The sequence below is a fragment of the Typopeltis vanoorti genome, chromosome 15 (assembly GCF_054136105.1).
Source record: "Typopeltis vanoorti isolate ZY-2024b chromosome 15, IOZ_Tvanoo_1.0, whole genome shotgun sequence".
Lineage (NCBI taxonomy): Eukaryota > Metazoa > Arthropoda > Arachnida > Uropygi > Thelyphonidae > Typopeltis > Typopeltis vanoorti.
Genome location: NC_143563.1, coordinates 86,188,837 through 86,214,337, shown reverse-complemented (window position 1 = coordinate 86,214,337; position 25,501 = coordinate 86,188,837). Strand labels below are relative to the sequence as shown.

Sequence of the window (25,501 nt, the reverse complement as noted above, 5' to 3'; positions counted from 1 at the left end):
CGAATACAGTCATTTTTAGTAAAATCACATTAATCATTATATTTGATTAATGTGATTTTGATAAACATAGTAACATCGAGGGTTAATTAATCGTATTAATCAAGGGATACCTGTATTAGCAAATCACAGCCAGTTAATTTCAATTCTATTTATCTTAATTCCGGTTTCTATTAGTTTTAATTTGCTGCTTTTTCAATGTAGAGATTAAATAATAAACAGATTAGTCTAATAAACAACCCTTATCTCACACTTTTACATATTCTGGCCATTTTAGTTAGTGTTGTGTTGGTGTTTCTATTGGGACTTCTTGATGCTTGTAGAGATTAAATGAGCCTTCTCCATCTACATTTGTTTTTAAGATTTAAATACACATACATAACAGAAATGAAAGATGCATTAACATATATCACTTATTATATATAAAATAAAATGTTGAAGAAACATAACTTACTTTAAAATTGCTGTGACTTAACCACAATGCTACAGTGTCGATGAAATAGACAATTTCATCAATTTCTATAGAATTAGTAGGATCTTCTAAGTACTGTATAATATCATTTCCCAACTGAATACGCTTCTTTATATCTTGAACATTCAACTGAGAAATAAATTCCTGCATATTAGCTGCCATTGCATAAGATGGACTATGTTCTTCCTCCCAACTTTAAGTGCAGGTAAGTGTTACAACAGCTAGTCATAACACACACATTTCTAAAAAAAAATTATACACATGCTATATATTCAATTTTTATAATGAAGTTGAAGATTTATAAACGTAAACAATAAGAAAACAAGTATTTAATTAAAAAATAACGATATTACAGTCCTCTTTTGTCATGCTCGAACAGTAGTGACAGTCTGTTATAATCTTTTCACTAATAAAAATGCACTTCTCTAAAATCTTACTTAGTTCTAGTAGGAAATGACCAATACTGACCACATTCTCCCAAGCCTAAGCTAACAGAAATCAAACAGTCACATTAGGTATTTCAGTAATATCTAAAACATCCTTCAAGAGTTGCAAAAATCACATATTTTAGGAGTGGAATGGGAGAGGTTAAATACTTTGTGACAAAAAGAATACCTACCGTGTACTACCAAAATTGCTGTGCCATTAATGGAATCAAAAACTTTTTTGGTTTAAAAACAAGATTAGAAACTTATTTTTACAAGTATTCTGTAAACTTACGTATGCAAAATTTTGTGCATGACTCAAGAAGATCCTTGGAATACTGAAGATGCTAAAACATCATGCAAACTGGTTTTAAAATACTCTTCTAGAGCAAGTTTCTTTCACGAAAACTATGCATCAGTGATTTCCTGAATGATGATTCAACTCCTACTATGTACTTACTTTCAAGCAGTGTAAATATTAGCTTTCTATCAACAATTTTACCAACAGGTTTAACTAAACTTTTTTTTATAATAATAGTATTATTATTATTATTATTAACCTAGGACTCCATGGAATCAAAGATTCATCTAGGATGTCCCTTTGTTATACACATAACTCATCATACCATGTTTTAAACACATTCAAATTTTCTGCAGACACCACACTCCCACAGACAAGGCATTCCAATCACCCAAACGTTCTAAGAAGTCATTAAAAATTATAATTAGGACTATAATACTCCACGATCTTAGCCTTAATATAACAAACCCTTATGTTAAATTATTAATTAAGATACCATTACTGCTGTATTGAGTTCAAGCCAGCAGAGTAATGACTGATCAAATCATTGTCACTTTGGCATGTTCTAATTGTAATGTAGCTTGCTTCTGTTTGTGTACTCCAGATGATGACCTTAACATGAAGGTTGAATCATCAGGAAATTATGAAGTAATTATTGTACTTTTAATTCTTAACATGGTAGTAGTCTCCATAGTTTATCGGGGGGGGGGAATACAACTGATGTTTTTCATGTACTAACTATTTTCATTTTTTATTTTTTTTTATACTGGATTTATTTAGGAATAAGATATTTGCATACAGAGCCAAAACTAAATATCTACAATTTTACTAACAGGTTTAACTAAACTTTTTTTTTATATAATAATATTACTATTATTAACCTAGGACCCCAGGGAATCAAAGACTCATCTAGGAGGTCTCTTTGTCATACACATAGCTCTCGGTGTGTAGAGGCTTAAGTACTGTGAGGACATCATGTTGGAGGCTTAATGGATTTTTTTACAACACTCAAAAAGGATTAAAATAGAATTTAATACTTCCTATATTTCGTCCTAGTCACTAGGACATCTACGGGGATTACAAAAACAACTAATGTAACATGCACACAAATATCATACAATACTAAGCCCAACCACATGGGTGACACTAAAGTCCTATCTAGGTGGAGCGCCCTCTAAGGGCAGTAGTAGGTGGCCTAGAATATAAGGTGGGACCTCTGGTGATGAGTGTTTCCCAAATCTTCGGAAGCTTAATGCAACCGTATTTATTAAGATTTGGTTGGTTTCTGAGAGCTACTGCTGCTTCTAAGAAAAGTCTCTTTCTTGAATTTGCTGTGGTTGTATTAGTTGTTTTTGTAATCCCCGTAGATGTCCTAGTGACTAGGACAAAATATAGGAAGTATTAAATTCTATTTTAATCCTTTTTGAGTGTTGTAAAAAATCCATTAAGCCTCCAACATGATACACATAGCTCATTATACCATGCTTTAAATGCGTTCAAATTTTCTGCAGACACCACACTCTCAGGCAAGGCATTCCAATCACTTAAACTTGGCATGCAAAAATACCTGCTTCTCACTCCCCTGTTCACACCCTCCTTACCCAATAAGGAGGGTGTGAACATCTTGTTCTCTGCTGATCTCCCACCATTTTATGAAAAACCTCTTCAACATTGATCCTATAAAAATTCCTTACTTGTACATCTACCATATCACCCCTCTTCCTCCTATCCACTAGACTCTGTAGACTGTATCTTCTCAACCTTTCTTCATATTCAACATTCCAGAGATCAGAAACTACCTCCGTCACCTCTGGACCCTTTCCAACATCTCTTCATCCTTTTGAAAACCAGTTGACCAAATCTGTGCACAGTAGTCCATGTGTAGCCTAATCAGAGCCTCATACAATGTAACAAGAATCTCCTTTAACTTACATCTTTTCCTGATCTTGAAGATCAGGAAAAGATAAATAAGATCTCATAAGCAAATTGGATATTAGATTCAGCATTATTTCAAAGGCCAAATGTAGAAACTATGAAATTTTCTTAACGTAAGAAGACGAGGGAGCTTATGGGAATACTCTCCCCAGCATTCGAGAGTTACCTTAGTGTAGACTACTTAAAAAACAACGAAATTTTGCATTGCCAAACTGAAGCCTTTTGGCTCTTTATTTAATAATTACTTTTATGCATAGACCAAGAGTTCACTTAAAAAAATACATTTCTCTGACATTTCAAGTTCCTTAGTACTGAACGAGAGTTTTTGCTCTCTTAAGATTTCTTCCTGGTTCTGAAGAGAACCAACCAGTTAGAAACAGCTGTCAGGCCAGTGAAACCTTCTCAAAATGTACTAATAAAAGGCAAATATACAGACACTTTGGCAGCGCCTGTATCTTTTAAGTAGTCTACACTAAGGCAACTTGCGAATGCGGAGGAGTGTATTCCCATAGGCTCTCTGGTCAACTTATTATTATTACTTGACACCTCCAGGGAGTCCGAAGACTCCATCTCTCTATCTCCACCAGTCGATCCACCAACTACACCAATGCCATCTACTGCTGACACCACCACTGGTATTTCCACAGCCAATCACAAACATCCATGCCCATGGCAGGATTCAAACCCACAGCCTTTTCGCTGGAAAGCAGATGCGCTAACCGCTCGGCCAACCAGGCTGGCAAACCTGGTTTATGAAACTTTCATAGTTTCTAAATTCAGCTTAAAAATAATACTGGATCTAATATCCACTTTGCTTATGAAATTTTGCATCACCAAACTGAAGCCTTCTGGCTCTTTATTTTAGTAATTAAATAAGATCAATGTTTTATTTCCAAGATTTCTCAATGATTTCTCTTAAAATAAATATCTGATCCTTGCAACATTCATTTAGCATGTTCTTCCAAATTTATCTTCCAGTTTCCCTCAGCCTCTTCTCAAATATGCTTGCATAAATCTTATGTGTGAAACAATCTGAAAAATTCTAATTCTTATGTTTATTTTTTATTACCATTTGGCTGCCACCACCAAGAACTGTTTTAAGGCATCTGTATTTGAACATTTCAAGTTGAAAAACTGATTCTGTTTGCATTTTGACATTTCAAGGTTTGTTATGGATTTCAACACCTTAAGTATCGATAAGTACTCTGCATATCTCTTGAATATTTCCTACCACTTGTATCAGAATTCAATCATTTAAAAATCTTTTAAAATCATTACTCCATATATTTAGAATGTTTATCTTTAGTTTTTATGTCGCCTTTATCAGCAACAAACAACATCACCTGATTCCTTTTACACTACTCTTTTCTCAGCTTCTTTCAACATCTTTGAGAAGATTTTAGCACCCACATTATGTACATTTTTACCAATTAACTAAATTTTTTTTATATAATAATAATAATAATATTATTATTATTAACCTAGGACACCAGGGAATCAGACTCATCTAGGAGGTCTCTTCTCATGACTTTTGCTCCACTATTTTTGCAGATGCTTTCTAAAATTTTTCTCAGCATTTCTAATTAGGGCACATGCAAACTTATTTTCCAGGAACATGGAATATAATTTTTTTTTCCACTATTGAGTTTACTATAAAGGATCTGATTTTGCTATCCTTGCAAATAACTTCACCAGATAAATCAAGTTTTGAGATTTTGCCACTTGGTCTTCAAGTTGATTGTTCTCAAACTCAATATTTGCCTCCAATAATATTTGTGGATTTTAGCCTGCAAGTTCACCTCTGAAAAGTGCAAATTCTATTTTTTTAAAACTTCCATGTTTGTTTTTTTTTTCAATATGATATTCATTTTTATCATACTCAGATACTAAAGGGTGACTTGCCATTTCAAATCTCTATCATACAGCATATCAGGGTGAAAATATCACTATCAGAAATAACATTGTCAATAACAGCCTTATTTCCCAAGCATTCTCAGGATGTAAATTTATACACTTCTTCAAACAGGAAATTACAGGGTTTTTTTTTTGTGTGTGTGTGTGTGTGTGTGTGTGTGTGTGTGTGTGTGTACACACACACACACACACACAACTTTTAATTTCCCGACATTTCGATCTTCATATTAAGATCATCTGGAGCACATACAAATATACAGGACAAGCTGAGTTACATTACATACAGTAAGCTAGAGAAACAATGATTTGATCACAGGTTATTCTGCTGGCATGACCTCTAGTGAGAAAAAAAAATTACAAATTAATTGTTTAGAAACTACATCAAGCTAAATTCTATTTATGATAACATGAGCAAACATTCTTTCTTATAGTGTTCCTTTAGTAACAATGCTGTCCTATTTTTAGCGCTGCAATTGTAATTTTTGATTTAGGATCCTAGATTATCTATAGTCCTGTTTATAGTTACTCTTAGAGAGGAAGGTTCCGTGGATCGAATATTTTAGACCATTATTGTTCAGATTGGGGTGGTTGGTAATAATCTCACAGGCTTCCTTAAATTTGTGTTCATACCATGTTTTGGTGTGATACAAACAACTAGTGCTTTTCCAGTCAATTCTATGTAAGGTGTTCAAGGGCATGATCAGAAAGGCCAGCTTCACCATAGTTATATTTAATGTGTCGTTTATGTCCTTTTTGTCTGATAGGAATTGTGCATCCCTGTTTCCCCTATATATGGTAAGTTATAGGTGCAATAAATACAGTATACTCCAGGGTAGGCCAGTGAAGGGAGTGTGTCTTTGGATGAGTTCAGTAAGCTTTTTAATTTTGCAGGAGGTTTAAAAGGTAGCTTTGGGATTGTATTTTTGTATTATTCTGTTTATTTTATCTGATGTCACTTTAACGTAAGGAATGGTCAGTTTTATTGTAGTCTGGTTTATCTTTGTTTTTTATTGAAGTCTTGTAGAGAATTTTCTACATAGTGTTTTGGCTGTAATAACCATTTTTTAGAAAAAGGTATTGCTGATAACTTTAAATTCGTCTTTCAGTGCATGTTCACTGGAGCAGATCATCAGAGCCCTGTTTTTTTAGAGTATTAATGACACCGTTTTTGTGTTGGGTGGTGGTAGGAGTTAATGTGTATATATTGGCCAGTATACGTCAGTTTCCGGTAAACAGTGAAGGAAAGATTGCCGGAAGACGTGCGACAAGTGTCTAGAAATGGAAATGGGTTCTCGATTGTAAACAGTATGTGTTTGTGTTGTTTGTTTAGGTGGCTAAGGAAGGTGTCTAGTGTCTGGGAGCCATGGAACCAGATCGCGAAAACATCGTCAAGGTATCTAAGCTAGACTTTGGGTTTTAAAGGAGAGGAATCTAAAGCATGTTGCTCAAAATGTTCCATATAAAAGTTAGCAATAGGGGAGAGATAATGGTGAGCCCAGGGGTAGATTTCATTGGCTGAAACATTTGTAAAGAAGGCAGAGAAGTCACTGACTAATAAATCATTGTTTTCTAATGTAATGTCTTTGATCATGTTTATGAAGTGTTCTGTGTTTCTGATATAGGAGGGGGAATGACCTGCCAACTCCTTGATTGTTGCCACTAATTTCTTGGCTAGGTGATCATTAAGAGAGTGAATGCAAGATCAGTTTTACAAACCAAATATCGCTCAAGGTAGTACCAGTCTACTCTTGCAACTCATGCTAGTGTAACTGTATGGACGAAGCTGTCTTGTTATACATGACAGTGACACATACGTTGTAGGTAATGACAATCTTTGTGCACTTAAATGGAGAATGTGGTCGATTAACTGACTCATAACTAAATCTCACTTCTGCTGAACAAAAGACAGTTTCCTTAAGCAAATTGTCAGTGATCATTTTTATATTTAAGGGCATAGACTTAATGATAAAATCACTTTATGCCTAAAGACAAATGTACTGTTCCAATGAAGATGCTAGTATAAAATCAAGTTATTATGCCCATATTTAAAAAAGTGAATGATTTTTAAATAGCAGAAAAAGTTTTCATTGGAAGTAAAAGAGCATAATAAATGCAAATAATTTTCTGTATATTTTATTCTAGAATGATCAGTGTTTCTACCCCCACACACATAAATTAAGGATGCCAAAAAATTATATTCTTAGTTTAATCCTTTATCCAAGTGTAAGCAAACAAGGTCTGCACGTGAGATAACTTAAGTGGGCAACTCGTAATCCTCTGTCCAAAGAAACCGAACTTTTCAAAAATAGAAGAAACTAGTGGTACCAAAGCGGCAACCTTCATTAGTGTTGTGTCAACTGTTTATGACATTTGTTTCATTAGAAGCAGAGTTATAGTGCCAAGAGTGACAGCGTGTTTTGAAAACAGTCAGAAAATGAGTTTCAAACAGAGCTGCAACTGACTCTTGTGTTAAACTTGGTAAAAGTTTTACCGAAATGCATCAAATGCTTCAAAAAGCATAAGGTGATGAATGTTTATCCCATACTCAAGTTTACGAGTGGTTTAAGAGATTTCAAAGTGGTCGTGAGATGCTTGAGGACAACGAAAGCCGGGTCGTCCAAAAACTGGACTGAGCAAAGTTAAATCACCAAAAATTGCATGATTTCATCAAAGAAAACCCGAAAATGTCAGCGAGATTGATTGAAGATGAATTGGGGATTCCAAAATCAACCGTGCAGAACATTTTGATCGAGAGTTTGGGCCTTCGTAAATTGAAATCATGATTTGTTCCCCACAAGTTGACAGACATCCAAAAAATGTATCGAATTTGACACTGCAAGAACCTCATTAAAACTGCTCATAAGTACTCATTCCTTGAAACGATCGTTACTGGTGATGAAATGTGGTGTTCTGAGTATGAGCCTGAAACAAAGCGTCAGTGCTGAGTGAAGACCACCAGAAGAGGGGCATCCGAAAAAAAGTTGCTTGGAGAGGTCAAAAGTAAAGACTATGCTGATTTGTTTCTACGATTCCAAAGGCATTATTCACAAAGAATTCGTTCCGCCTGGTCAAACAGTCAATGGCAAGTTTTATCTTGAAGTGACTGATTGTGAGAATTCATCGCATACGGCACGAATATCGAGATGCAGACAGCTGGTCACTTTTGCACGATAATGCACCATCTCATCGTTCGAACATTGCGAGACAGTTTTTGAGCAAAAACCAAGTTTGTGTGTTTAATCACTCGTTGTATTCACCTGATTTAGCACCCTGTGACTTCTTTCTCTTCCCCTGACTTCATTTGCCGATGAAAGGAAAGTGATACACGATTGAAAATGTTCAAGCGGTAGTAACCATGAACCTCAACAGTATCCCAAAAACCGATATAAAAAAACTCATTTAACGAATTAAATGACCATGCCAAACGCTATATCGAAGCTGAGGGAGAGTATATTGATCGAAATAAATTATTTGAATAATTATAATTGGCCTGTGTTTTATTTTCTATCAAAAGTTTGGTTTCTTTTTGGACAGAGGGTGTATATAGCCTAATGACTTCACATCACTTCACTTAGTATCCTTATGGACATGTATAATGCTATTCGTTATAGGAAGAGTCACTATCCAGACTGATTTTGACCACCTTTATTAAGGTGAAAAATGTAAAGGGTGCTCATCATAGGCCTAGAGCAGTTAGTATAGGGGGTGCAAGAGAGCCTGATAGTATTAGGAGAAAGAAAAGACAGTATGAGAAAAGATAGTATGAGAGATAGAGAAAAAGGCCTCTACTCTTTTATATATCATCATGTAGCCAAAGGTTATGTTTTCCTTTTTCACCAATCTCATATAGATGAATACAACCAAAAGACCAATTGAAACTAAAGTGCAAAGATGACTGATATGCAGGTGGTTAGCCTTATCCAAGTTAAGCACTTTGAGTTGGCCTTCTCTGCCTGGGATTGCTCTCCAGTCATCCCTGCAATTGACCATAAGACCACATTGAATTAAAAGGATGAAACCATTTAAAAAAAACCTTTCAAAGCAAAAATAGACAAAATTTTATCTCCCTCTAGTGAATGTTGCATAATGTGGGTGGGGTATACCACCGAACCAAAAATTTACTATCTCCTGGAATGCTTCTTTCTAAATACAAAAATTGTCTGTCTGAACAATAAAATTCTCACAATACACTATTATAAAGCATTTGGATGTCATATTGCTGGTTTTCAAATCCATGTTTCTTTCTAACCTTCAATAAATGGTATTTTAATTCATTAATTATAAAAATTAAAATTCTCTTCCCATTGCTGACAGGTGGTGTGTACTGCAAAAAAAAAAAATAATAACCTGTTCTGTTGTAAGTAATGGAATGCCTGACACATAATCTGTTCCAAATACACAAGGCAGTAGAATGCATGTTCTGCTGTTTCTAATCTGTAACAGATGTCACAGATTGGATCTCCGATCTTAAAGTACCTCTATTTGATGGTATTGACTGGAAGGTGACCATATACAATTCTCCAAGCAACATTCCTTCTGTTAAGGTATCCTTGGAACTTTAATAAGTTATGAAACGAATTATAGTTGTCAGTACCCAACTGTGGAAGTTAGTGGCGAAAGAGATTAAACATTTCTTTATACCAAATTTTATTTTTTTTATTGTAAAGAATGCCAATGACGGAGTGTTGTAGCAATCTTAGAGTCAAGCACAGAATGTTGTAGTATTCAGGAACAATGTTAGCTTTTGGACCTTTATAATAATTTATCCGAAACAGGTGAAGATGAAAACCCAGGTATTGTACACCCACACTTCATAGAACCGAGCTTTGCAATGTGCCAAGAATAGTCAATTCATGCTGAAGGGGGAGAAAGAAATAAAGGATGTACTTTGAACGATATTGTTAACATATAAATTAATATGTTAAGTATAAATTTACCAACCTGGTTGGCCAAGTGGTTAGCATATCCACTCTCCAACCAACTGGAGATCACATATTCAAATCCAACCACAGCCATGGATGTTTGTAATAGTCTTCAAGTGGGAGATGAATTTCATTGGTTGATGTAAGACCGTGGCCATACTTATTAACGGTCCAAGTTGCTTGAAAATGTTACATGTTTGGTCTCTAGAGCAGGGTTTCTAGACTATCTAAGAAATAAATAATATATAAAGTATCATATTCCTGTCCACCCAGTTCTGAATTCTGTCTTTTACCAACTTCTCCAATACATTAACCACCACTCCTGATTGGTTTATAATTTACTACTTGTGTCTTAGAACTACCTTTATGCAGCAGGACTATTTTGTCCTCTTTCTGCTCCATCCAGCACTTTCCCAGAATTGAGGCTTAAACAGCTTTGTCAGAGGAATTGCTAATTCCCTTACTCATTCTCATAATATGTGAGATATGCCATTTAATCCCATGGCCATGTTCATGTTAAGGGTCTTCATATCTGATTCGTCAACCTCTATCATTCCATCAGTCCATGTCATATCAAGCACTGCAATATCAATACCTAGATGGCACACTTGTGCAAAATGATCACTCAGTAACTCAACCATTTGATTTACTTCTGTTACCTCCCCTGCCATCAGACCTTATTAACATCATCTGGTCTCTTTCAACTGAAGGTGAGTTGGCCAGTCTCACACAGAAGTAGAGGGGTTTTTGTCCCCAAAACAGGCAAAACCGTGAACACATGCATCTACAGCTAAAGGACAGACTGGGAAGCACAGGGATAACCACCTTATTCTCGAGACAGTCACGGTTGTGAAGCCCACAGCTAAGAACCTTAATGGTTCGTGTAAAGTTTAAGAAGAATCATATAGCTATCCATCTTGCCTGTGCCTTGTACTAATCATAGGCATGCTGATCACTTTTTTTTTTTTTTTTAATATATTCCATTCGTTTTTTTTTCCTGCAAATCGATATTACTCATCCATTTAATTCCTACTTCCTTTTCCTCTAACTGGGCAGCCCGATACTGCTTCCTTCAAACAATCCTTGACCATTTCCATGCACTCCCTGCATCTCTCCCTCCAAATTTTCATGCCAAGATACATCAAGCTATACTACTCAGCTTGTCATAATCACCTTTGTAATTTCACATATACCCATTCTTAAAAGAAAATTCTGCATTTTTGGAAATCTCCCGGGTCAAGACAATGTGATTGCTCCCCCCCACCCCAGTAGGGCAAGATTAGGTATTGCTAAGTTACCAGACAATTCACAGAGACATGCATATTACACCTAATATAATGTTTTAAATGGCAACTTCACACATGTAAGAGAAAACTAAATAGAATTTATTACTCCTATATATTTTGCTCAACATGCCATGAGCTTCATTCAGGGATAAAGTAGAAGAATTAGCTACAACAATTAAATTATGTTGAAAGTTTTTCTACTTAGTTATACTATAAATTAAATATGCCAAGAAGTTATATTCTTGGTTTAATCCTTCATCCAAGTGCAAGCAAAGTTTGCACATGAAGTCATTTCACGACTGAGCAACTCATATATAGAAGCTAATTACTTCACATCACTTGCCTTAGTATCCCATAATGCAAAACACACATCCTACAGACATGTATAATGCTATGCATTACAGGAAAGGACTGGTTTAAACCTTTATAAAAAGGTCTACATCAGTAGGAGCCAGACCCAGAAGTGATACCAAGGTGGAAGTAATGCAGAAGTCATTTTCATATACAAGTAGTCAAAAGGTATCACACCTTATTACTAAAATACCCTGGATTTGAGATAGATGTTGAAAGTTTTTCCACTTGGTTATACTATAAATTAAAGAGGGCAAGAAGTTATATTCTTGGTTTAATCCTTTATCCAAGTGAAAGTAAACAATAACTTCTGGCATCTTTAATGTGCAAGTCCTAAGTCACTGTCCTAATTTTAATCGAACAGACTATGCCTATCCTTAAGTTTTGGGAAGTGTGTTAACGGTTTATCATTTTTTAAAAATTAATTATGCACCTATACCTTCTTTTTCTTCTCTTCAAGGATTTGGCATTTGCCTGTTCTGGCTTCACTGGTCTTCCTCTCTCTTTCCCTTTGGTCTATATCTTTCCACCTCTTTTGGTAGCTGATATCTTTCCATTTCTCTCTCTATTTTGCACATGATGCAAAATAGAGACAGAGTAACAGATTTTAGTGACAGAGTTAGGATGGTGAGTCTGTTGCCACGGTACGACAGAGAAGAGTTTAGGGGGGGGGGGATAATTGCAAATGACTATGCACAGGTTATGCAGACTGTGTGGAATGAGTTTGATGGGCGAAAGGATTTATACAAGATGGATGGCCTACATCTGAATGGATTAGGTGTGCAGAGACTGGAAAAAGTGTTGCTGAATGAAGTGGAAATGGATGTGCAGAAACAGGGAAATTAGAACTACCAAGGAGGGGGGGAGTGGATATGCAGACATCAGTGAGACAGTTGAGTGTAAGAATGTATACAACGTACCCGAGTCAGTACTAAGTGCAAGTAATCGGGAATGGGATAGTTAGAATAACGCATCAAGATAGGGGTGGGACAAAAGGACCGCTGCATTTCATGTATACTAATGCCAGGAGTATAAGGAACAAGAAGGAAGAATTTTTGGCCTTAGTTGGCTCTTCGTGGCCAGAGATTATTGGCATTAGTGAAACATGGCTGACGGAAGATGACATAGTTAGTGGGATAGAATGTGTAGGTTATAGTGTGTTTAGAAGGGATAGAGAGAATAAAATGGGGGGGGGGTGTTACTGATGATAGCTGATGAACTGCAGCCAAGGAGAATTGAAGTTTTATTGCAGGATAGTGAAAATAGCTCATTTGAGGCTATTTGGTGTGAGATTGAGAGTGGCAGAACAAAATATACAGTTGGGTGCTGCTATAGACCAGGTGATGGAATAGATGGTGGAGATAGTATGCATAAACAAATTGATGAAATGCGTGGAAGGAGTGCAATTATTATGGGAGATTTCAACTATGGTAACATTGAATGGAAGGAGGAGAAGACATGTGTGAGGAAGGAACTGGATTTTATTCAATTATTAAAGGGATAACTACCTGAGACAGCATGTAATTGAAAATACTAGGGGTTTGAGAGTGCTTGACCTGGTAACAGCATCTGAGAATTTGACTGTAATGAATATGACCATGTTGCCACCTATAGGTGGCAACATAGAGTGATCATAAGGTCTTGACCTAGCAGGTGGCTAAAGGTGTGGAATTTTCGATTAAGACAGGGTATATGTGGAATTATCATGCTGGCAAGACTGACAAGCTTAGGAGATTACTTGGTTCAGTGCATTGGCATGTAAAACTGCAAGGGCTGATGTCGATATATCATGGGAAGTGGTCAAGGAGCATTTAGAGGAAGTTATGGCTGATTGTATACCTAGGGTCTGAATAGCAAAACAAGTAGGGGTTAAACGGATGAATACCACAATTAAGCTTGAGCTGCAAAAAAAAGAAACAACTGTGGAGGGAATTTAAACAGAAAGGTGAACTGCAGGACACGAACAGTAAAAAGCACAGACCAGAAGGGTCTGTGCTTTTTACCGTTCGTGTACTTTGTTTTACCGTTTAACAAGTGTGGTAAAAAAAAGCAAAAGCGGATTATGAAAGGAAACTAGCTATGCAAGCTAAAGAGAATCCCAAACAGTTCTTTTAATATGCTGCAAGCAAAAAAAAAAAAAAACTGTACACGGCAGAATGATTTTAAGGAATGCCGATGGTAAGGAGGTTACTGAATTAGTCGATATAGTGGAATTACTGAGCGAGCATTTTGCAAGAGTATATCATCCAGGTGGTGATATACTCTTGCAAAGTGTTATGAAGGTGATATGAAGGAACCATTAGTTCATACGGAAATTGTGATGAAGTGGAGGTGAATAGTCTATTACAGAACCTTAATGTGAATACATCTGTGGGATTGGATGGTATACAGGCAACGGTCTTACGTAAAGTGGCTAAAAAATTATCAGTGCCCTTGACCATGTTGTTTAATCTGAGTTTCGGGTCTGGTTTAGTCCCGAAGGTGTGGAAAGGGGGGAAAATAGTTCCACTGCATAAAGGAGGACCCAAGACTACTGTTGCAAATTACCGACCAATCAGCATATCAGGAGTCGTTGTCAAGGTCTTGGGAAAAATAGTCAAGGGAAAAATACAGTAATGGATTGATGACGATGAGATATGGTACGGGAAGGGGGGCAGCATGGCTTTGTGAAGGATAGATCATGCCTCAGTAACTTGCTCAAGTTTTATAACACAGTGACGGCTCAACTGGATAAGGGGAATGGGTTTACAGTGATACTGCTGGACCTGGCTAAGGCCTTTGACAGGATACCACATGGAATTCTAATCCGTAAACTGCAACATACGGGAATGGATATAGGGTTGGTGAGATGGATAGGTGGGTTGGTGGAGAGATATCAGAGAGTAGTTTATTCAGGAGTAGAGTACAAAAGACGGCCTGTGACTAGTGATGTGCAGCAGGGTTCTGTTCTTGGAACACTACTGTTTAATTTGTTCATTAATGATATAGTAAAGGATCTAAGAGGAACAGTTCATTTGTTCGCTGATGATGCAAAGTTGGGTAGGGAAACAGTGAATGCAGAAGTTGTCAAAATCTTGCAGGATGATTTGGATAGATTGGAGTTCCGGGCTAAGGAGAATGGATGTCAATTTAATGTGACAAAATGTAAGGTTATACATTTTGGGGTGAAAAGATTAGCAGCAGTATACCACATTGGTGGAACTGTACTCCAGAAGATTGATGAGGCCAGGGACTTGGGAGTGTTGGTGATGATGGAAGATGAAGTTTAGGGGGCACAATGCAAAAGTGGCTAAATCAGCTGATCAACTCACTTGGCTGTTGAAAAATACTTTGACGAGCAGAGACAAGCAAGTTATTGTTCCTCTGTACCGAGCCTTGATAAGACCTCATCTCAACTACTGTGCCCAGATTTGGTCACCAAGGTTTCTTCTTGATGGGGAGGCGGTGGAGAGGATCCAGAAGCAAGTGACCAAGATGATAGCAGGTTTATGGAATGAACCTTATGAGAACAGGTTGAAGATCTGTGGGTTGCAGAAATTGGTTGATAGACGGAAAAAGGGAGATAACATTGAGACATTCAAATTGCTGAAGGGTTTCTATAGGATTAATTCAGAGGATATTTTTAATTGTTCTTAAAAATCTCTTGCCCAGCTTCCATAGAGGACATCTATGGAAGCTAGGCAAGAGTGTGGTTATCAAGGGTGTTAGAGCTGGGTTCTTTACTTTTAGGGTGGTAAATGAGTGGAATAAGCTGCCAGAGTCTGTTGTGGGTGCTATGACAGTGAGTGAGTTCAATGCAAGGTATGATAGATACTGTGAGAATGTCAAATAGTTGTGTGGACATCATGTTTAGGGCCTCCCCTCAATGAGTCTAAGGACTCCCTGAAGTCACCCGTAATAATAATAATATTTTTTGATCTTTTCATTTATGTTATACAATAAATAGTTCTTTTCTGATTTCTTATATGGTTCAATTTTGTTTCATCCTTTAATTGTTCTTAAAAATCTCATCTCTGCAGCTTGTATTTCAGTTTCATCTTTCTTTTTAAATGTCCATGCTTCTGAACCAAATAACAGAGTGGAAGTGGCCATTACTTTGTAAAATTTTAGCTAAGTTTCTCCGGTTTTTTTTTTTTGTTAATTTAGTATCCTTTTAATTGTTCCACAGATTTTCTGAAATTTCTTTATTTTATCATCTATATCTTATCTTTTAGATATGTTATTATGCATCTTAGATAATTAAATATATCTGTTGTATTATTTTATTTTCTATAATTATTATTAATCTAACATGATCCCAATGTATGTCACAAAAGAAACATATGGCATGACTTGTTTCTTTGGTGAAATTTTTAAATTGTATTATTGGCTATTTGGTTTAATTTGTAAACTGATTTTTGAAGGCCATCTTCACTGTCTTGTAATATAATCTAATCATCTGCATACAGCATTGTATTGATAACAGTTCTTCTGGTTTACTGGATACCTTGTTTTATTATTGTTTTCCATATTTTAATAATCAGATCAATACATATATATCATCATCATTATCAAATTCCTGCCAAGTACCCTCAACGGGGGTATAAAGGATATGATAGTACTACATGAAAAATTTACATCATTACTAACTTCCTATCTACAATTTTCCTCCAAATCAGTCGTTTTCCTGCCAACCTGACAGAGAACACTTGTTTTGCTAATCTTTCCTTGCCATTCTGTTTAAGTGACCATACCACCTGAGATTAGTTCTGCTAACACATTCCTGAATGCTGATAATGTCAAGTTCTTTCCTAATATCCTTGTTTTTAATATGATATTACCATGATGCCATCTGTTCATGCCTTTAATCTTTCTCAGGACTCTCATATCTGCAGTCTCTCTAGTCTTTGGTCAAGTGTTTACTTCTGACCTAGCTCTCAGATCCATAAGTTAAAACTGGTTTGAACACTGTCTTGTATACAGTTAATTTACTGTTCCGACTAATTTCTCTCTTATTTCATATGAATTTATTCAATCGACTTCCTACCATACCAGTTTTGTTGATTCTGTTGTCTATTTCTGTATTTAATTTACCATCTTCACTAAAAATCAAGCCTAAGTAGCCGAAATGTTTTACTTGTTCCACAGGTCCTCCATTCACAATGCAGTTGACAATTTCAACGATTCTGCCTATTTACATTGTCATTTTATTGCTGACCTTCATACCATATCTATCACAACAGTTATTCAACTTAGTCAGGGAATCTTGCAGACTTGCAGCAGATTTACTTAGAAGTATAACATCATCTGCATAAAGCAAAGAGCTGACATTAACATCTCCAATTTTGATATCATGTTTAATACCACTTTCCTTCATAATGATTAGAGCTGACATTAACATCTCCAATTTTGATAATGTTTAATACCACTTTCCTTCATAATGATTCATATAGCTAATGAATAACAGATGGAATAATGTGCATCCTTGTCTGACACCAGATTTAACATTAAACCATCTTCCTTTACTTCTTTCAATTCTAACTGCTGACTTACAACTCAAATAAAGACTAAGTATTGCTTGATATAATACCCCATTGACACCACATAACTGCAGCGCAATGAATAGCTTCTGTCTTGGCACCTTGTCATATACCTTTTCCCACATCGACAAAACTTAAATACAGATCTTTGTTATATTCCCATGATTTCAACTATTTGTCATAAAGTGAAAATCTGATCCTGACAGCCTCTATTTGGCCTGAATCCAGATTGTTCTTCACCAAGCTTCTGTTCCACAATTCTTCTCAAGTATACTTGCATGCATAAATCTTACCAGGATCACTCAGTAGAGAAATACCTCTGTAATTTTCACATTGAGTTTCATTTCCCTTTTTATATATGGGAACTATGAGAGCTCTGCTCCAATCATCAGGAATTCATCTCTCTGTCCAGGCCTTCTGAACTATGCAGTGCAGCCACTGTAAGACTTTTATACCACCATACTTCAGCATTTCTGGTCAAATATCATCTACTCCTGCTGCCTTTCCACATTTCAAGCCTTTGATGGCTTTTTCTACTTCAAGTATGGATATGCATTCCTGATTGTATGCCTGTTGAGTGTTTTTTTTTACCACTGTGCTATCACTGCTTGTTTCATTTAGCAATTTTTTGAAGTAGTTACTCCATACTTCAAGGATATCTTTTTCACCAGTTTTCATGTCGCTTTTATCATCTCTAATTCCTTTTAGAACTCTTTCCTCCATTTCTGAGCTTTTTCAACAACCTCCAGAACATGTTGCCACCTTCTGGCAAATATATATATAGAATAGTTGGAGATAAGCCACATCCCTGTCTGACACCCATTTATTTTAATCTCTGTTAATTTATTACTTAACTATTTTTTTTATCTTTATATAAACTTTGGACAGTTTCTACCAAATACAATGGATATCCTTGTTTTTTTTTTCTTTCATGTAATCTATAAAGGCTATATGGGTCTCTAAATTAAATTAGTCTTTTTTTCAATAATTTGTTTTAGCACATAAATATTGTCTATACATGTTCATCCATGTCTGAAACCATTTTGTTCTTCTGAGAGTAGAGTGTTTGAAATATTTTAAGTCTCTTATACAGGATTTTACTGTACATTTTCTAACAAGTATTTAATAAACTCATTCCTCTGTATTTTCCACAATCATCTCTGTCTCCTTTCTGAAATATAGATATAACTGTACTTTTAACCAATCAGATGGAACCTCACGTCTCCATGTCTTCTATTTTATTAATAAACCTGTCCCAAGAATCTTAGTGAGCTTACTATACTATGATTTTAGCTAATTTCTTTGGTTTTTGAATATTTCTTCTGTTTCTTTTGTACATTTCTGAAGGAGTGATTTGTATGCCATTTGTTTTTCTTTTATTGCATTTTCTATATTTGTGTTCCAGATTTTTAATGTTTTTCTTTTTAATATTTTATTTTTCTTTCCAAGTACTGCTGAGGCTGCTTTATGTATTATCTTTATTAAAGGTTTTCATCCTTCTATATCTTCAATGATTTGGGCTTCTCTTAGGTAATCTGTTAATCATGATTGTTATAGCATTCTAATGCTTTCTTCTTGTAATAGATGCACTTTCTATACTTGTTCTATTTCTTGGTTTTGATTCTTTGCTTCCTTTCTCCATTTTGCTGGTATTTCTATTTTAGAGACTACTAAATGACCTGAAAAAAAATTTCATTTCCTCTATAAACATGTACATCTCTCACATCTGGAGCTTGTCTCTGATTTAGTAATGATATAATCAGTTACAGATCTTGTTCCTCTGCCATTCCAAGCATATTTACTTATATTATTTTTTCGAAAAAAGTATTGGTTATTTTAAAATTATTCAAAGTACAGAAATCTAATAGTTCTTGACCACTGTTATTCATGCAAATTTCTCCTTATTTCCCTAAACATATTTAGGAATGGATTTCCAACTCTGGCATTAAGATCTCCTGCTATTAATATATAGTCATTTTTATAACATTTATTTAACTGTTTTTCCTCATAATTATTCAGCATCCTCTTTCCTACCTTCTCCAGGGGCATATATTATTATTATTATTATTTGACACCTCCAGGGAGTCCATAGACTCATCGAGGGAGGGCACCTGCTCTAAAAGTCTGTCTCCACCAACTCACTGCAACTACACCAACTCCATCTACTGCCGACCACCACTGGTATTTCCGCAGACAATCGCAAACATCCATGCCCATGGCAGGATTCGAACCCGCAGCCTTTTGGCTGGAGAGCAGATACGCTAACCACTCAGCCAGCCAGCCAGCCAGCTGGCCATATACCCCTATGATATTTAAGTAGCTTCTATTTGTTTTTAATTTAACTGTTATAATTTCGATCATTTATAAAATTGTACTGTCAGATTCTATTTTTCGATTTATTATTAATTAAAATGACACCACTATATAGCATAGTAAAACCATTTATATGTTTTGTTCCTTTTAATTTCTTTTGTTTCTGTTATCACAGATATTAATATTTTTAGTTGTTTTACTGGAGGCTCTGGAGTTCAGTCATTATAGACAAAGACCTTTGGTCAGAAAGACCTGGGTTCGATTCCTGTCAGTGATGTGAGGAACAGTTATCTGTCTCTTTCGACGAAAGCTGAATTAGCTGGTCTCATATGGAGGTGGAAGTTTCCACCCAGAAACTCTGTTTTTTTTTGTCCTAGAACAAGCATAGGACACACTAGGAGACATAGGGCCAACCACCTTATCCTCAAGACAGTTGCGATTGCAAGTGTAAAACTAATTTTACACTTGCAATCGCAAGTGTTTTACAGTTGCGATTGCAAGTGTAAAACCAATTCTAATTCCTTTGTTGTTGCATCTATACCTACTTCTTTGAACTCTAATGTTGTTTCCTCCTACTTGTACACTGCAACTGAGATATTATATACATGCTATACAACTCGTTCTTAATTTATATGTTGTAATCAACTCTGTCTTCTCCCTGAATGAAGCTTGAGCAAATTATATAGGAGTACTAAATCCTATTTGGTTTTCTCTTACATGTGTGAAGCCATTATTTAAAATATTATACTAAGTTTTCTGACGCTCTGCCTAGATCCGGTACTCTTGAACCATATGTCATTTCCATTACATGCTGTATCAGAGAATTATCCCTTCGTGACTGTATAAATTTCATTTCTTTCCCCTCACTGTGACCATTTCTCCTTTCAGCCTACATCCCTATAATAATTACTTAACATGCACTCATCATGCTAATTTGCCAGTCTACATTCTCCCTTATACATCCTGGCCTATAACAGCAACCAATTATATATTTCATCCTGATGGCCTCTGACACCAGATAGCCCAAATCAACTACCTTTGGCATCTGTCCTCCTAATATATTTTCTTTTTAGCTTCAAATTCTACTGCTGTCATTAGCAACCCCCCCCCCTCTTCTCATTCTATTTCCTCTCTAAAAATACTACCCCTCTCTCTCATTCTATCCTTGTAACTATATCATCTTCAGCCAGGCCTCACTAATGCCTATAACTTTTGGCTAAGATGAGCAAATTAATGCCATGTTCCACTGTTCTTCCAATTGTGCTATGGGCTATTTTCTTATTCATAAACTTACCTTTAATCTTTAAATACAGCTTTTTTTTTTTCCCCTTACTAAGACTTCAAAGCAATTCAAATGTCTACCAACTGGCTATTAGCCAAGAAGTAATAAATCTGGTGATGAGAGCATCACCTGGACACTCTAGTGTGCCTCTGGACTGCCACATACCTATATTGACATTTTTTCCAATATGATAAAGCGGTATGCTGCTTTATATAGTATATGCTGCTGTGACCTGGCTACCAGTGCCTCATTATTTGCTTGTTAATAAGTTTCTTTATGATCACATGTTATTTCATCTATCCAGCCTATATTACCAAGGATAAAAACAACACTTCCAAATCCAAAACTTGTCATATGTTCTTTGTACCTAAGACTACTTCTGGTGACAATCTCACAAGAATACCAAGCTTTACACTCATAATTAGATTTGAAGGAATGAACACAGCACAGAAATAACCAACAAGAGTTTAATAGTTCCTAAATTTAAATGGACAGACAAAACAGAGGAACTATTAAACTTGTGTCAATTATTTCTCTGTGCTATTATTTCCATTAAACCTAATTATGAGTTTAAGCTAGCACCTAAGCCTGAATATTTGTTTGTTAATGAGTTTCTTTATGATCACATGTTATTTCATCTATCCAGCCTATATTACCAAGAATAAAAATTCCCCATAATGATCACCCTTCACAGTTGATAAGCTATCACTATGTTGCTCATTAATATGTTCCCCAGTGCCTCATTATTTGCTTGTTAATAAGTTTCTTTATGATCACATGTTATTTCATCTATCCAGCCTATATTACCAAGGATAAAAACAACACTTCCAGATTAACACTACCTTGCACTCTCATTATACCATACCAGAGAGCTATATAATTTGTACATTAATGATAAAGAAAAGGATCTGAGAGGAACTGTTCAGTTATTCACCGATGATGCAAAGTTAGGTAGAGAAAAGCAATAGTCAATACAGATGATGTCAAAATTTAGCAGGATGATTTGGAATAGACTGGCAGACTAGGCTAAGGAGAATGGATGGCAGTTTAATGTGGCCAAGTGTAAGGTTATGCATTTTGGGATAAGAAGATTGCCAGATGTATACCACTGATGGATTTAGGAGTGTTAACGGATAGCAAGTTAAAGTTTAGGGGGGCACATAACAAAAGTGGCTACAGCAGCTCATCAGATTACTTGGTTACTGAAGAATACCTTGACAAGCAGAGACAAGCAAGTCACCTTGACTACTGCACATAGATGCATCAGGGTTCTTGGTGATGAGGAGAAGGTGGAGAGGATCCAAAGGCGAGTGACCAAGATGGTATCCAGTCTATGGAATGAACCTTATGAGAACAGGTCAAAGATTTGTGGGTTACAGAAACTGATTGATAGGCAGAAAAGGAGTGATATGATTGATGTTCAAAGGAAATATTTCAGAATAGGTCTGAAAGGTGGTGGGAGAACTAGGGGCCATCCATGGAAACTGATGAGTGTAGTTAGAACCAGGTTTTTTGCTTGGAGAGTAGTGAATGAGTGGAATAGGTTGCCAGAATTTGTTGTGGGTGCCGTTACTCTGAATGAGTTCAAAGCAAAGTATGATAAACACTGCACAAAGGTTGGATAGTTCTTGACATGTTTAAGGCTGTTACATCCTGAATGAAACATTTATTAAAAGAAATTATTCATTCAGGATCTAACAAATCTAAAATGTAAACAAGGAGAAAACTTGTACTTGGGCAAGAGAGAAAATACACATATATTAACCTTAAGTAAGGCTGTAAAAACGTTGATTTAGAGATGTGAAATTAATCTTGTTTACCCAAGGTCATGAAAGCAATTTTGTATATAAATGTAGTTAAAAAGAGAATATCCTATGTAATGTATGTGAATTAATTGAATGTAAGAAAGTCTAAAGGTCACATATTAGCCGTCCAGTGTAATTTATGGCCTAAGGTAAAGAGAATTATATGGAAAGTGTTAAATTGTGAATGAAGAATTTTATGATTATTAATACTTCATGATTTAACATAAATTGCATATCCTGAGCTAATTTTACTCCTAAGTAAATTCTAATTTAAATACTTACTATTTTTTTATTGAAATAATAATTGTAATTTTTTTTTAGTTATTTATTCTGTATAAATTCATTATATAATTTGTAAATGTATCCTAAGTGGACTGTAACATGTACATTTTATTTATTGTAAATGAAAGTGAAAATAAATTTTCGCATTAGGCTTAATTACTGTAAAGGGAGAAAATTCACAAAAGAGAAAAATGTTCCTGGTCCGGGGATTCCCTTATTCAGGTAATATTCACTAATTTCATGTTATCGGTCTGTGGTGTGCCAGTATCTGAAAAGTGGTGATGATATTTGATCTATTCTATGTTAAAAAATTTAACCCTGAGATGGATAAGTGGCTGATAAAAAAAAAGGACAGAATTTCATATTTTATCAGAACAGTCCGCATCGTCTTCAGAACCAAACGGTAAGAGGCAAAAAATGTAATATATACATTTGATTTTTGCAATATTCGCTGTGTATGTTTTGTATTGAATATAAATACAATAAATATTATAATAATATATCTCTCTATTACGATTTTTTTTCTAGGGGGCCGTGATATATTTTAATTTTTGCAAAGGGGGGCCCCTGACATCCAGAAGTTTGGGAAGCACTGATCTACACCAACGTCATCTACCACCACCACTAATATTTTCACAGACAATCGCGAACATCCATGCCCACAGCAGGATTCGAACCCGCAGCCTTTTGGCTGGAGAGCGGATATGCTAACCACTCGGCCAACCAGACCAGCATATAGTCAGTATACAGTCCTCATATCCTTTTTCTTATCTATTTCTTATATCCCTCCAAGGTTAATTCATGCCCATCAAATCCTGGAGGTGGAAGGGAGACCAGATCTGAGTTGAGAAATCCAGATGTGGTCTGATCAAAACTTTATACAATGGGAGTACCACCTTTTATCTCATAGTCAATATCTTCCACAATATTGCAGTAATTCTCTGATGTCTTCAAAACCTTTGCAATAGAGCCTCTGAACTTCAACTTTCTATCCACAATTACCCCACGATCTAGAAGAAATTAAGGAAGCTAGGGGTCTTGAGATAATTGTGGATAGAAAGTTGAAGTTCAGAGGTTGTATTGCAAAGGTTGTGAAGAAAGAATAGCTCCAAGTGAGTAAATGAAACATTCCATCTGTGGATCCCAAATTTTAAAACCTAAACTTAGTTGCATTAAGCGGACATCCACATTTATTTTCCCTTCCAACTACTAACCATGCTCAAACTTGCTTAACTTTTTGTGAGCCATTAGTAGCAGAGGCTCTACCAGTTACTAATAACCTTCACATCATGACATGATTAAAACTGAATAGAAACTAACAGTTCATACTAAAGTAACAAAGTAGTCAATTAAGTACATTAATACTAAACAAAAGCTGTTAAATTATGTTAAGTATATTGTATTCAACAACAAGTGAACATCAAAAATTGACAAGATTTGCTGCATTAATATAATTCTTATTTCAATGCAAACTTCGATTGTGCTTATAAGCTAAGAAAATGTGAAACAATATTGTAGCTATGTAGGAAAACATTATGCTTTTATGGTCAAAAACAAGATACAAAATTCATTTCACATAGTATATCTATGTAAAATTTTTTGATTATGTATACAGTAACAAATCAGATGAAAACTAGATATTAAATAAATTGAAGCTCTTCGTAGCTTTAAGAGCTTAGAACAATTATATACTCCAGTATTATATCAGTGTGTGTTTACCAAATGCCTGCAAAACTTGTGGAAATGTCATTTACTTCCATAGTGCTAGGCAGCAGCACAAAGAAAGTTCATTATAAGTTCAGTTCTAGTTGTCAATTAATAGATCTTTTTCTAAAACTTTCTTATGCCCGTTACCAAGTTTGTTGATCTTCAGCACTTTTTCTAAAACTTTAAATAACCATATTCGGAATTTTAACCAAGCAGGTAAAAAATTAAATAAAATAAAAAAGATCCAGAAAGCCTTGATTCAATGATAGCCGTAAGCTCCATCAGTGATGATAGAAGAGCAGAGACTAAGAGACTAGTCGCCTGCCCATCTTCAAAAAGTTAAGAGCAAAAGATCTGCCTGCTTGGACTAGAAATAAAAAGGTGCCAGAGGATTCTTTGTTGCCAAAGCCTTTTGATTGTTAACTTGCCCAAAAAAACACTGTGAACACAATTTTTAAAGACCTAGGAATTACGCAGTAGTAATATTAGCTCTCTTCTTTGAAGATCAGATTAAAATGAAACTGTGGGACATTGTTTTATTAATGAACTGCAAATATACACATTCAGAATGCATTCTAAAGCAAAAATATCAAAATTCACTTATGGGATTACTATTCTAAATACAAGACTAAAGTATTATTCCATATAGAACTAAAAATCAATGGCTCTTGCAAAGTTAATGTGAGAAGTCAAAGTTTATCATCTAAAAGCTTTATATGCCAAATTGACTGTATTAATGTAAAAAGCATTATCCTCAAAAATGTGCTCCAGTATTTAAAACCAGGTCGCAGTCAAAAAACGATTCATTTTACATAATTACACACCTACAAACCGACTTATTTCTGTTTATCATATCCTACGATGGTAACAGATTTCATTACCTTCAGTATCTTTACAAGCAAAGAAGGTAGTAGATTTTAAACCCATTCAAATACTGCTTAGTTAAATTCAAGAGCTGTCATGTAATAACACAATAATAAATATTGTGAA

At 35.4% G+C, this 25,501-nt stretch overlaps 1 protein-coding gene across 7 annotated transcripts in view; it reads right to left on the bottom strand.

Annotated features, from left to right (window-relative positions):
- The window catches only part of chb (CLIP-associating protein), a 723,643-nt gene that overhangs the window by 696,664 nt on the left and 1,478 nt on the right, over nt 1-25,501 (bottom strand). For all 7 annotated transcript variants that reach the window (XM_090405359.1, XM_090405362.1, XM_090405366.1 and 4 more), the window contains exon 2: nt 452-711. In XM_090405359.1, the coding sequence (XP_090261485.1) occupies nt 452-631 (180 nt within the window). In that variant the 5' untranslated portion in view covers nt 632-711. The remainder of the gene's footprint in view (nt 1-451; nt 712-25,501) is intronic.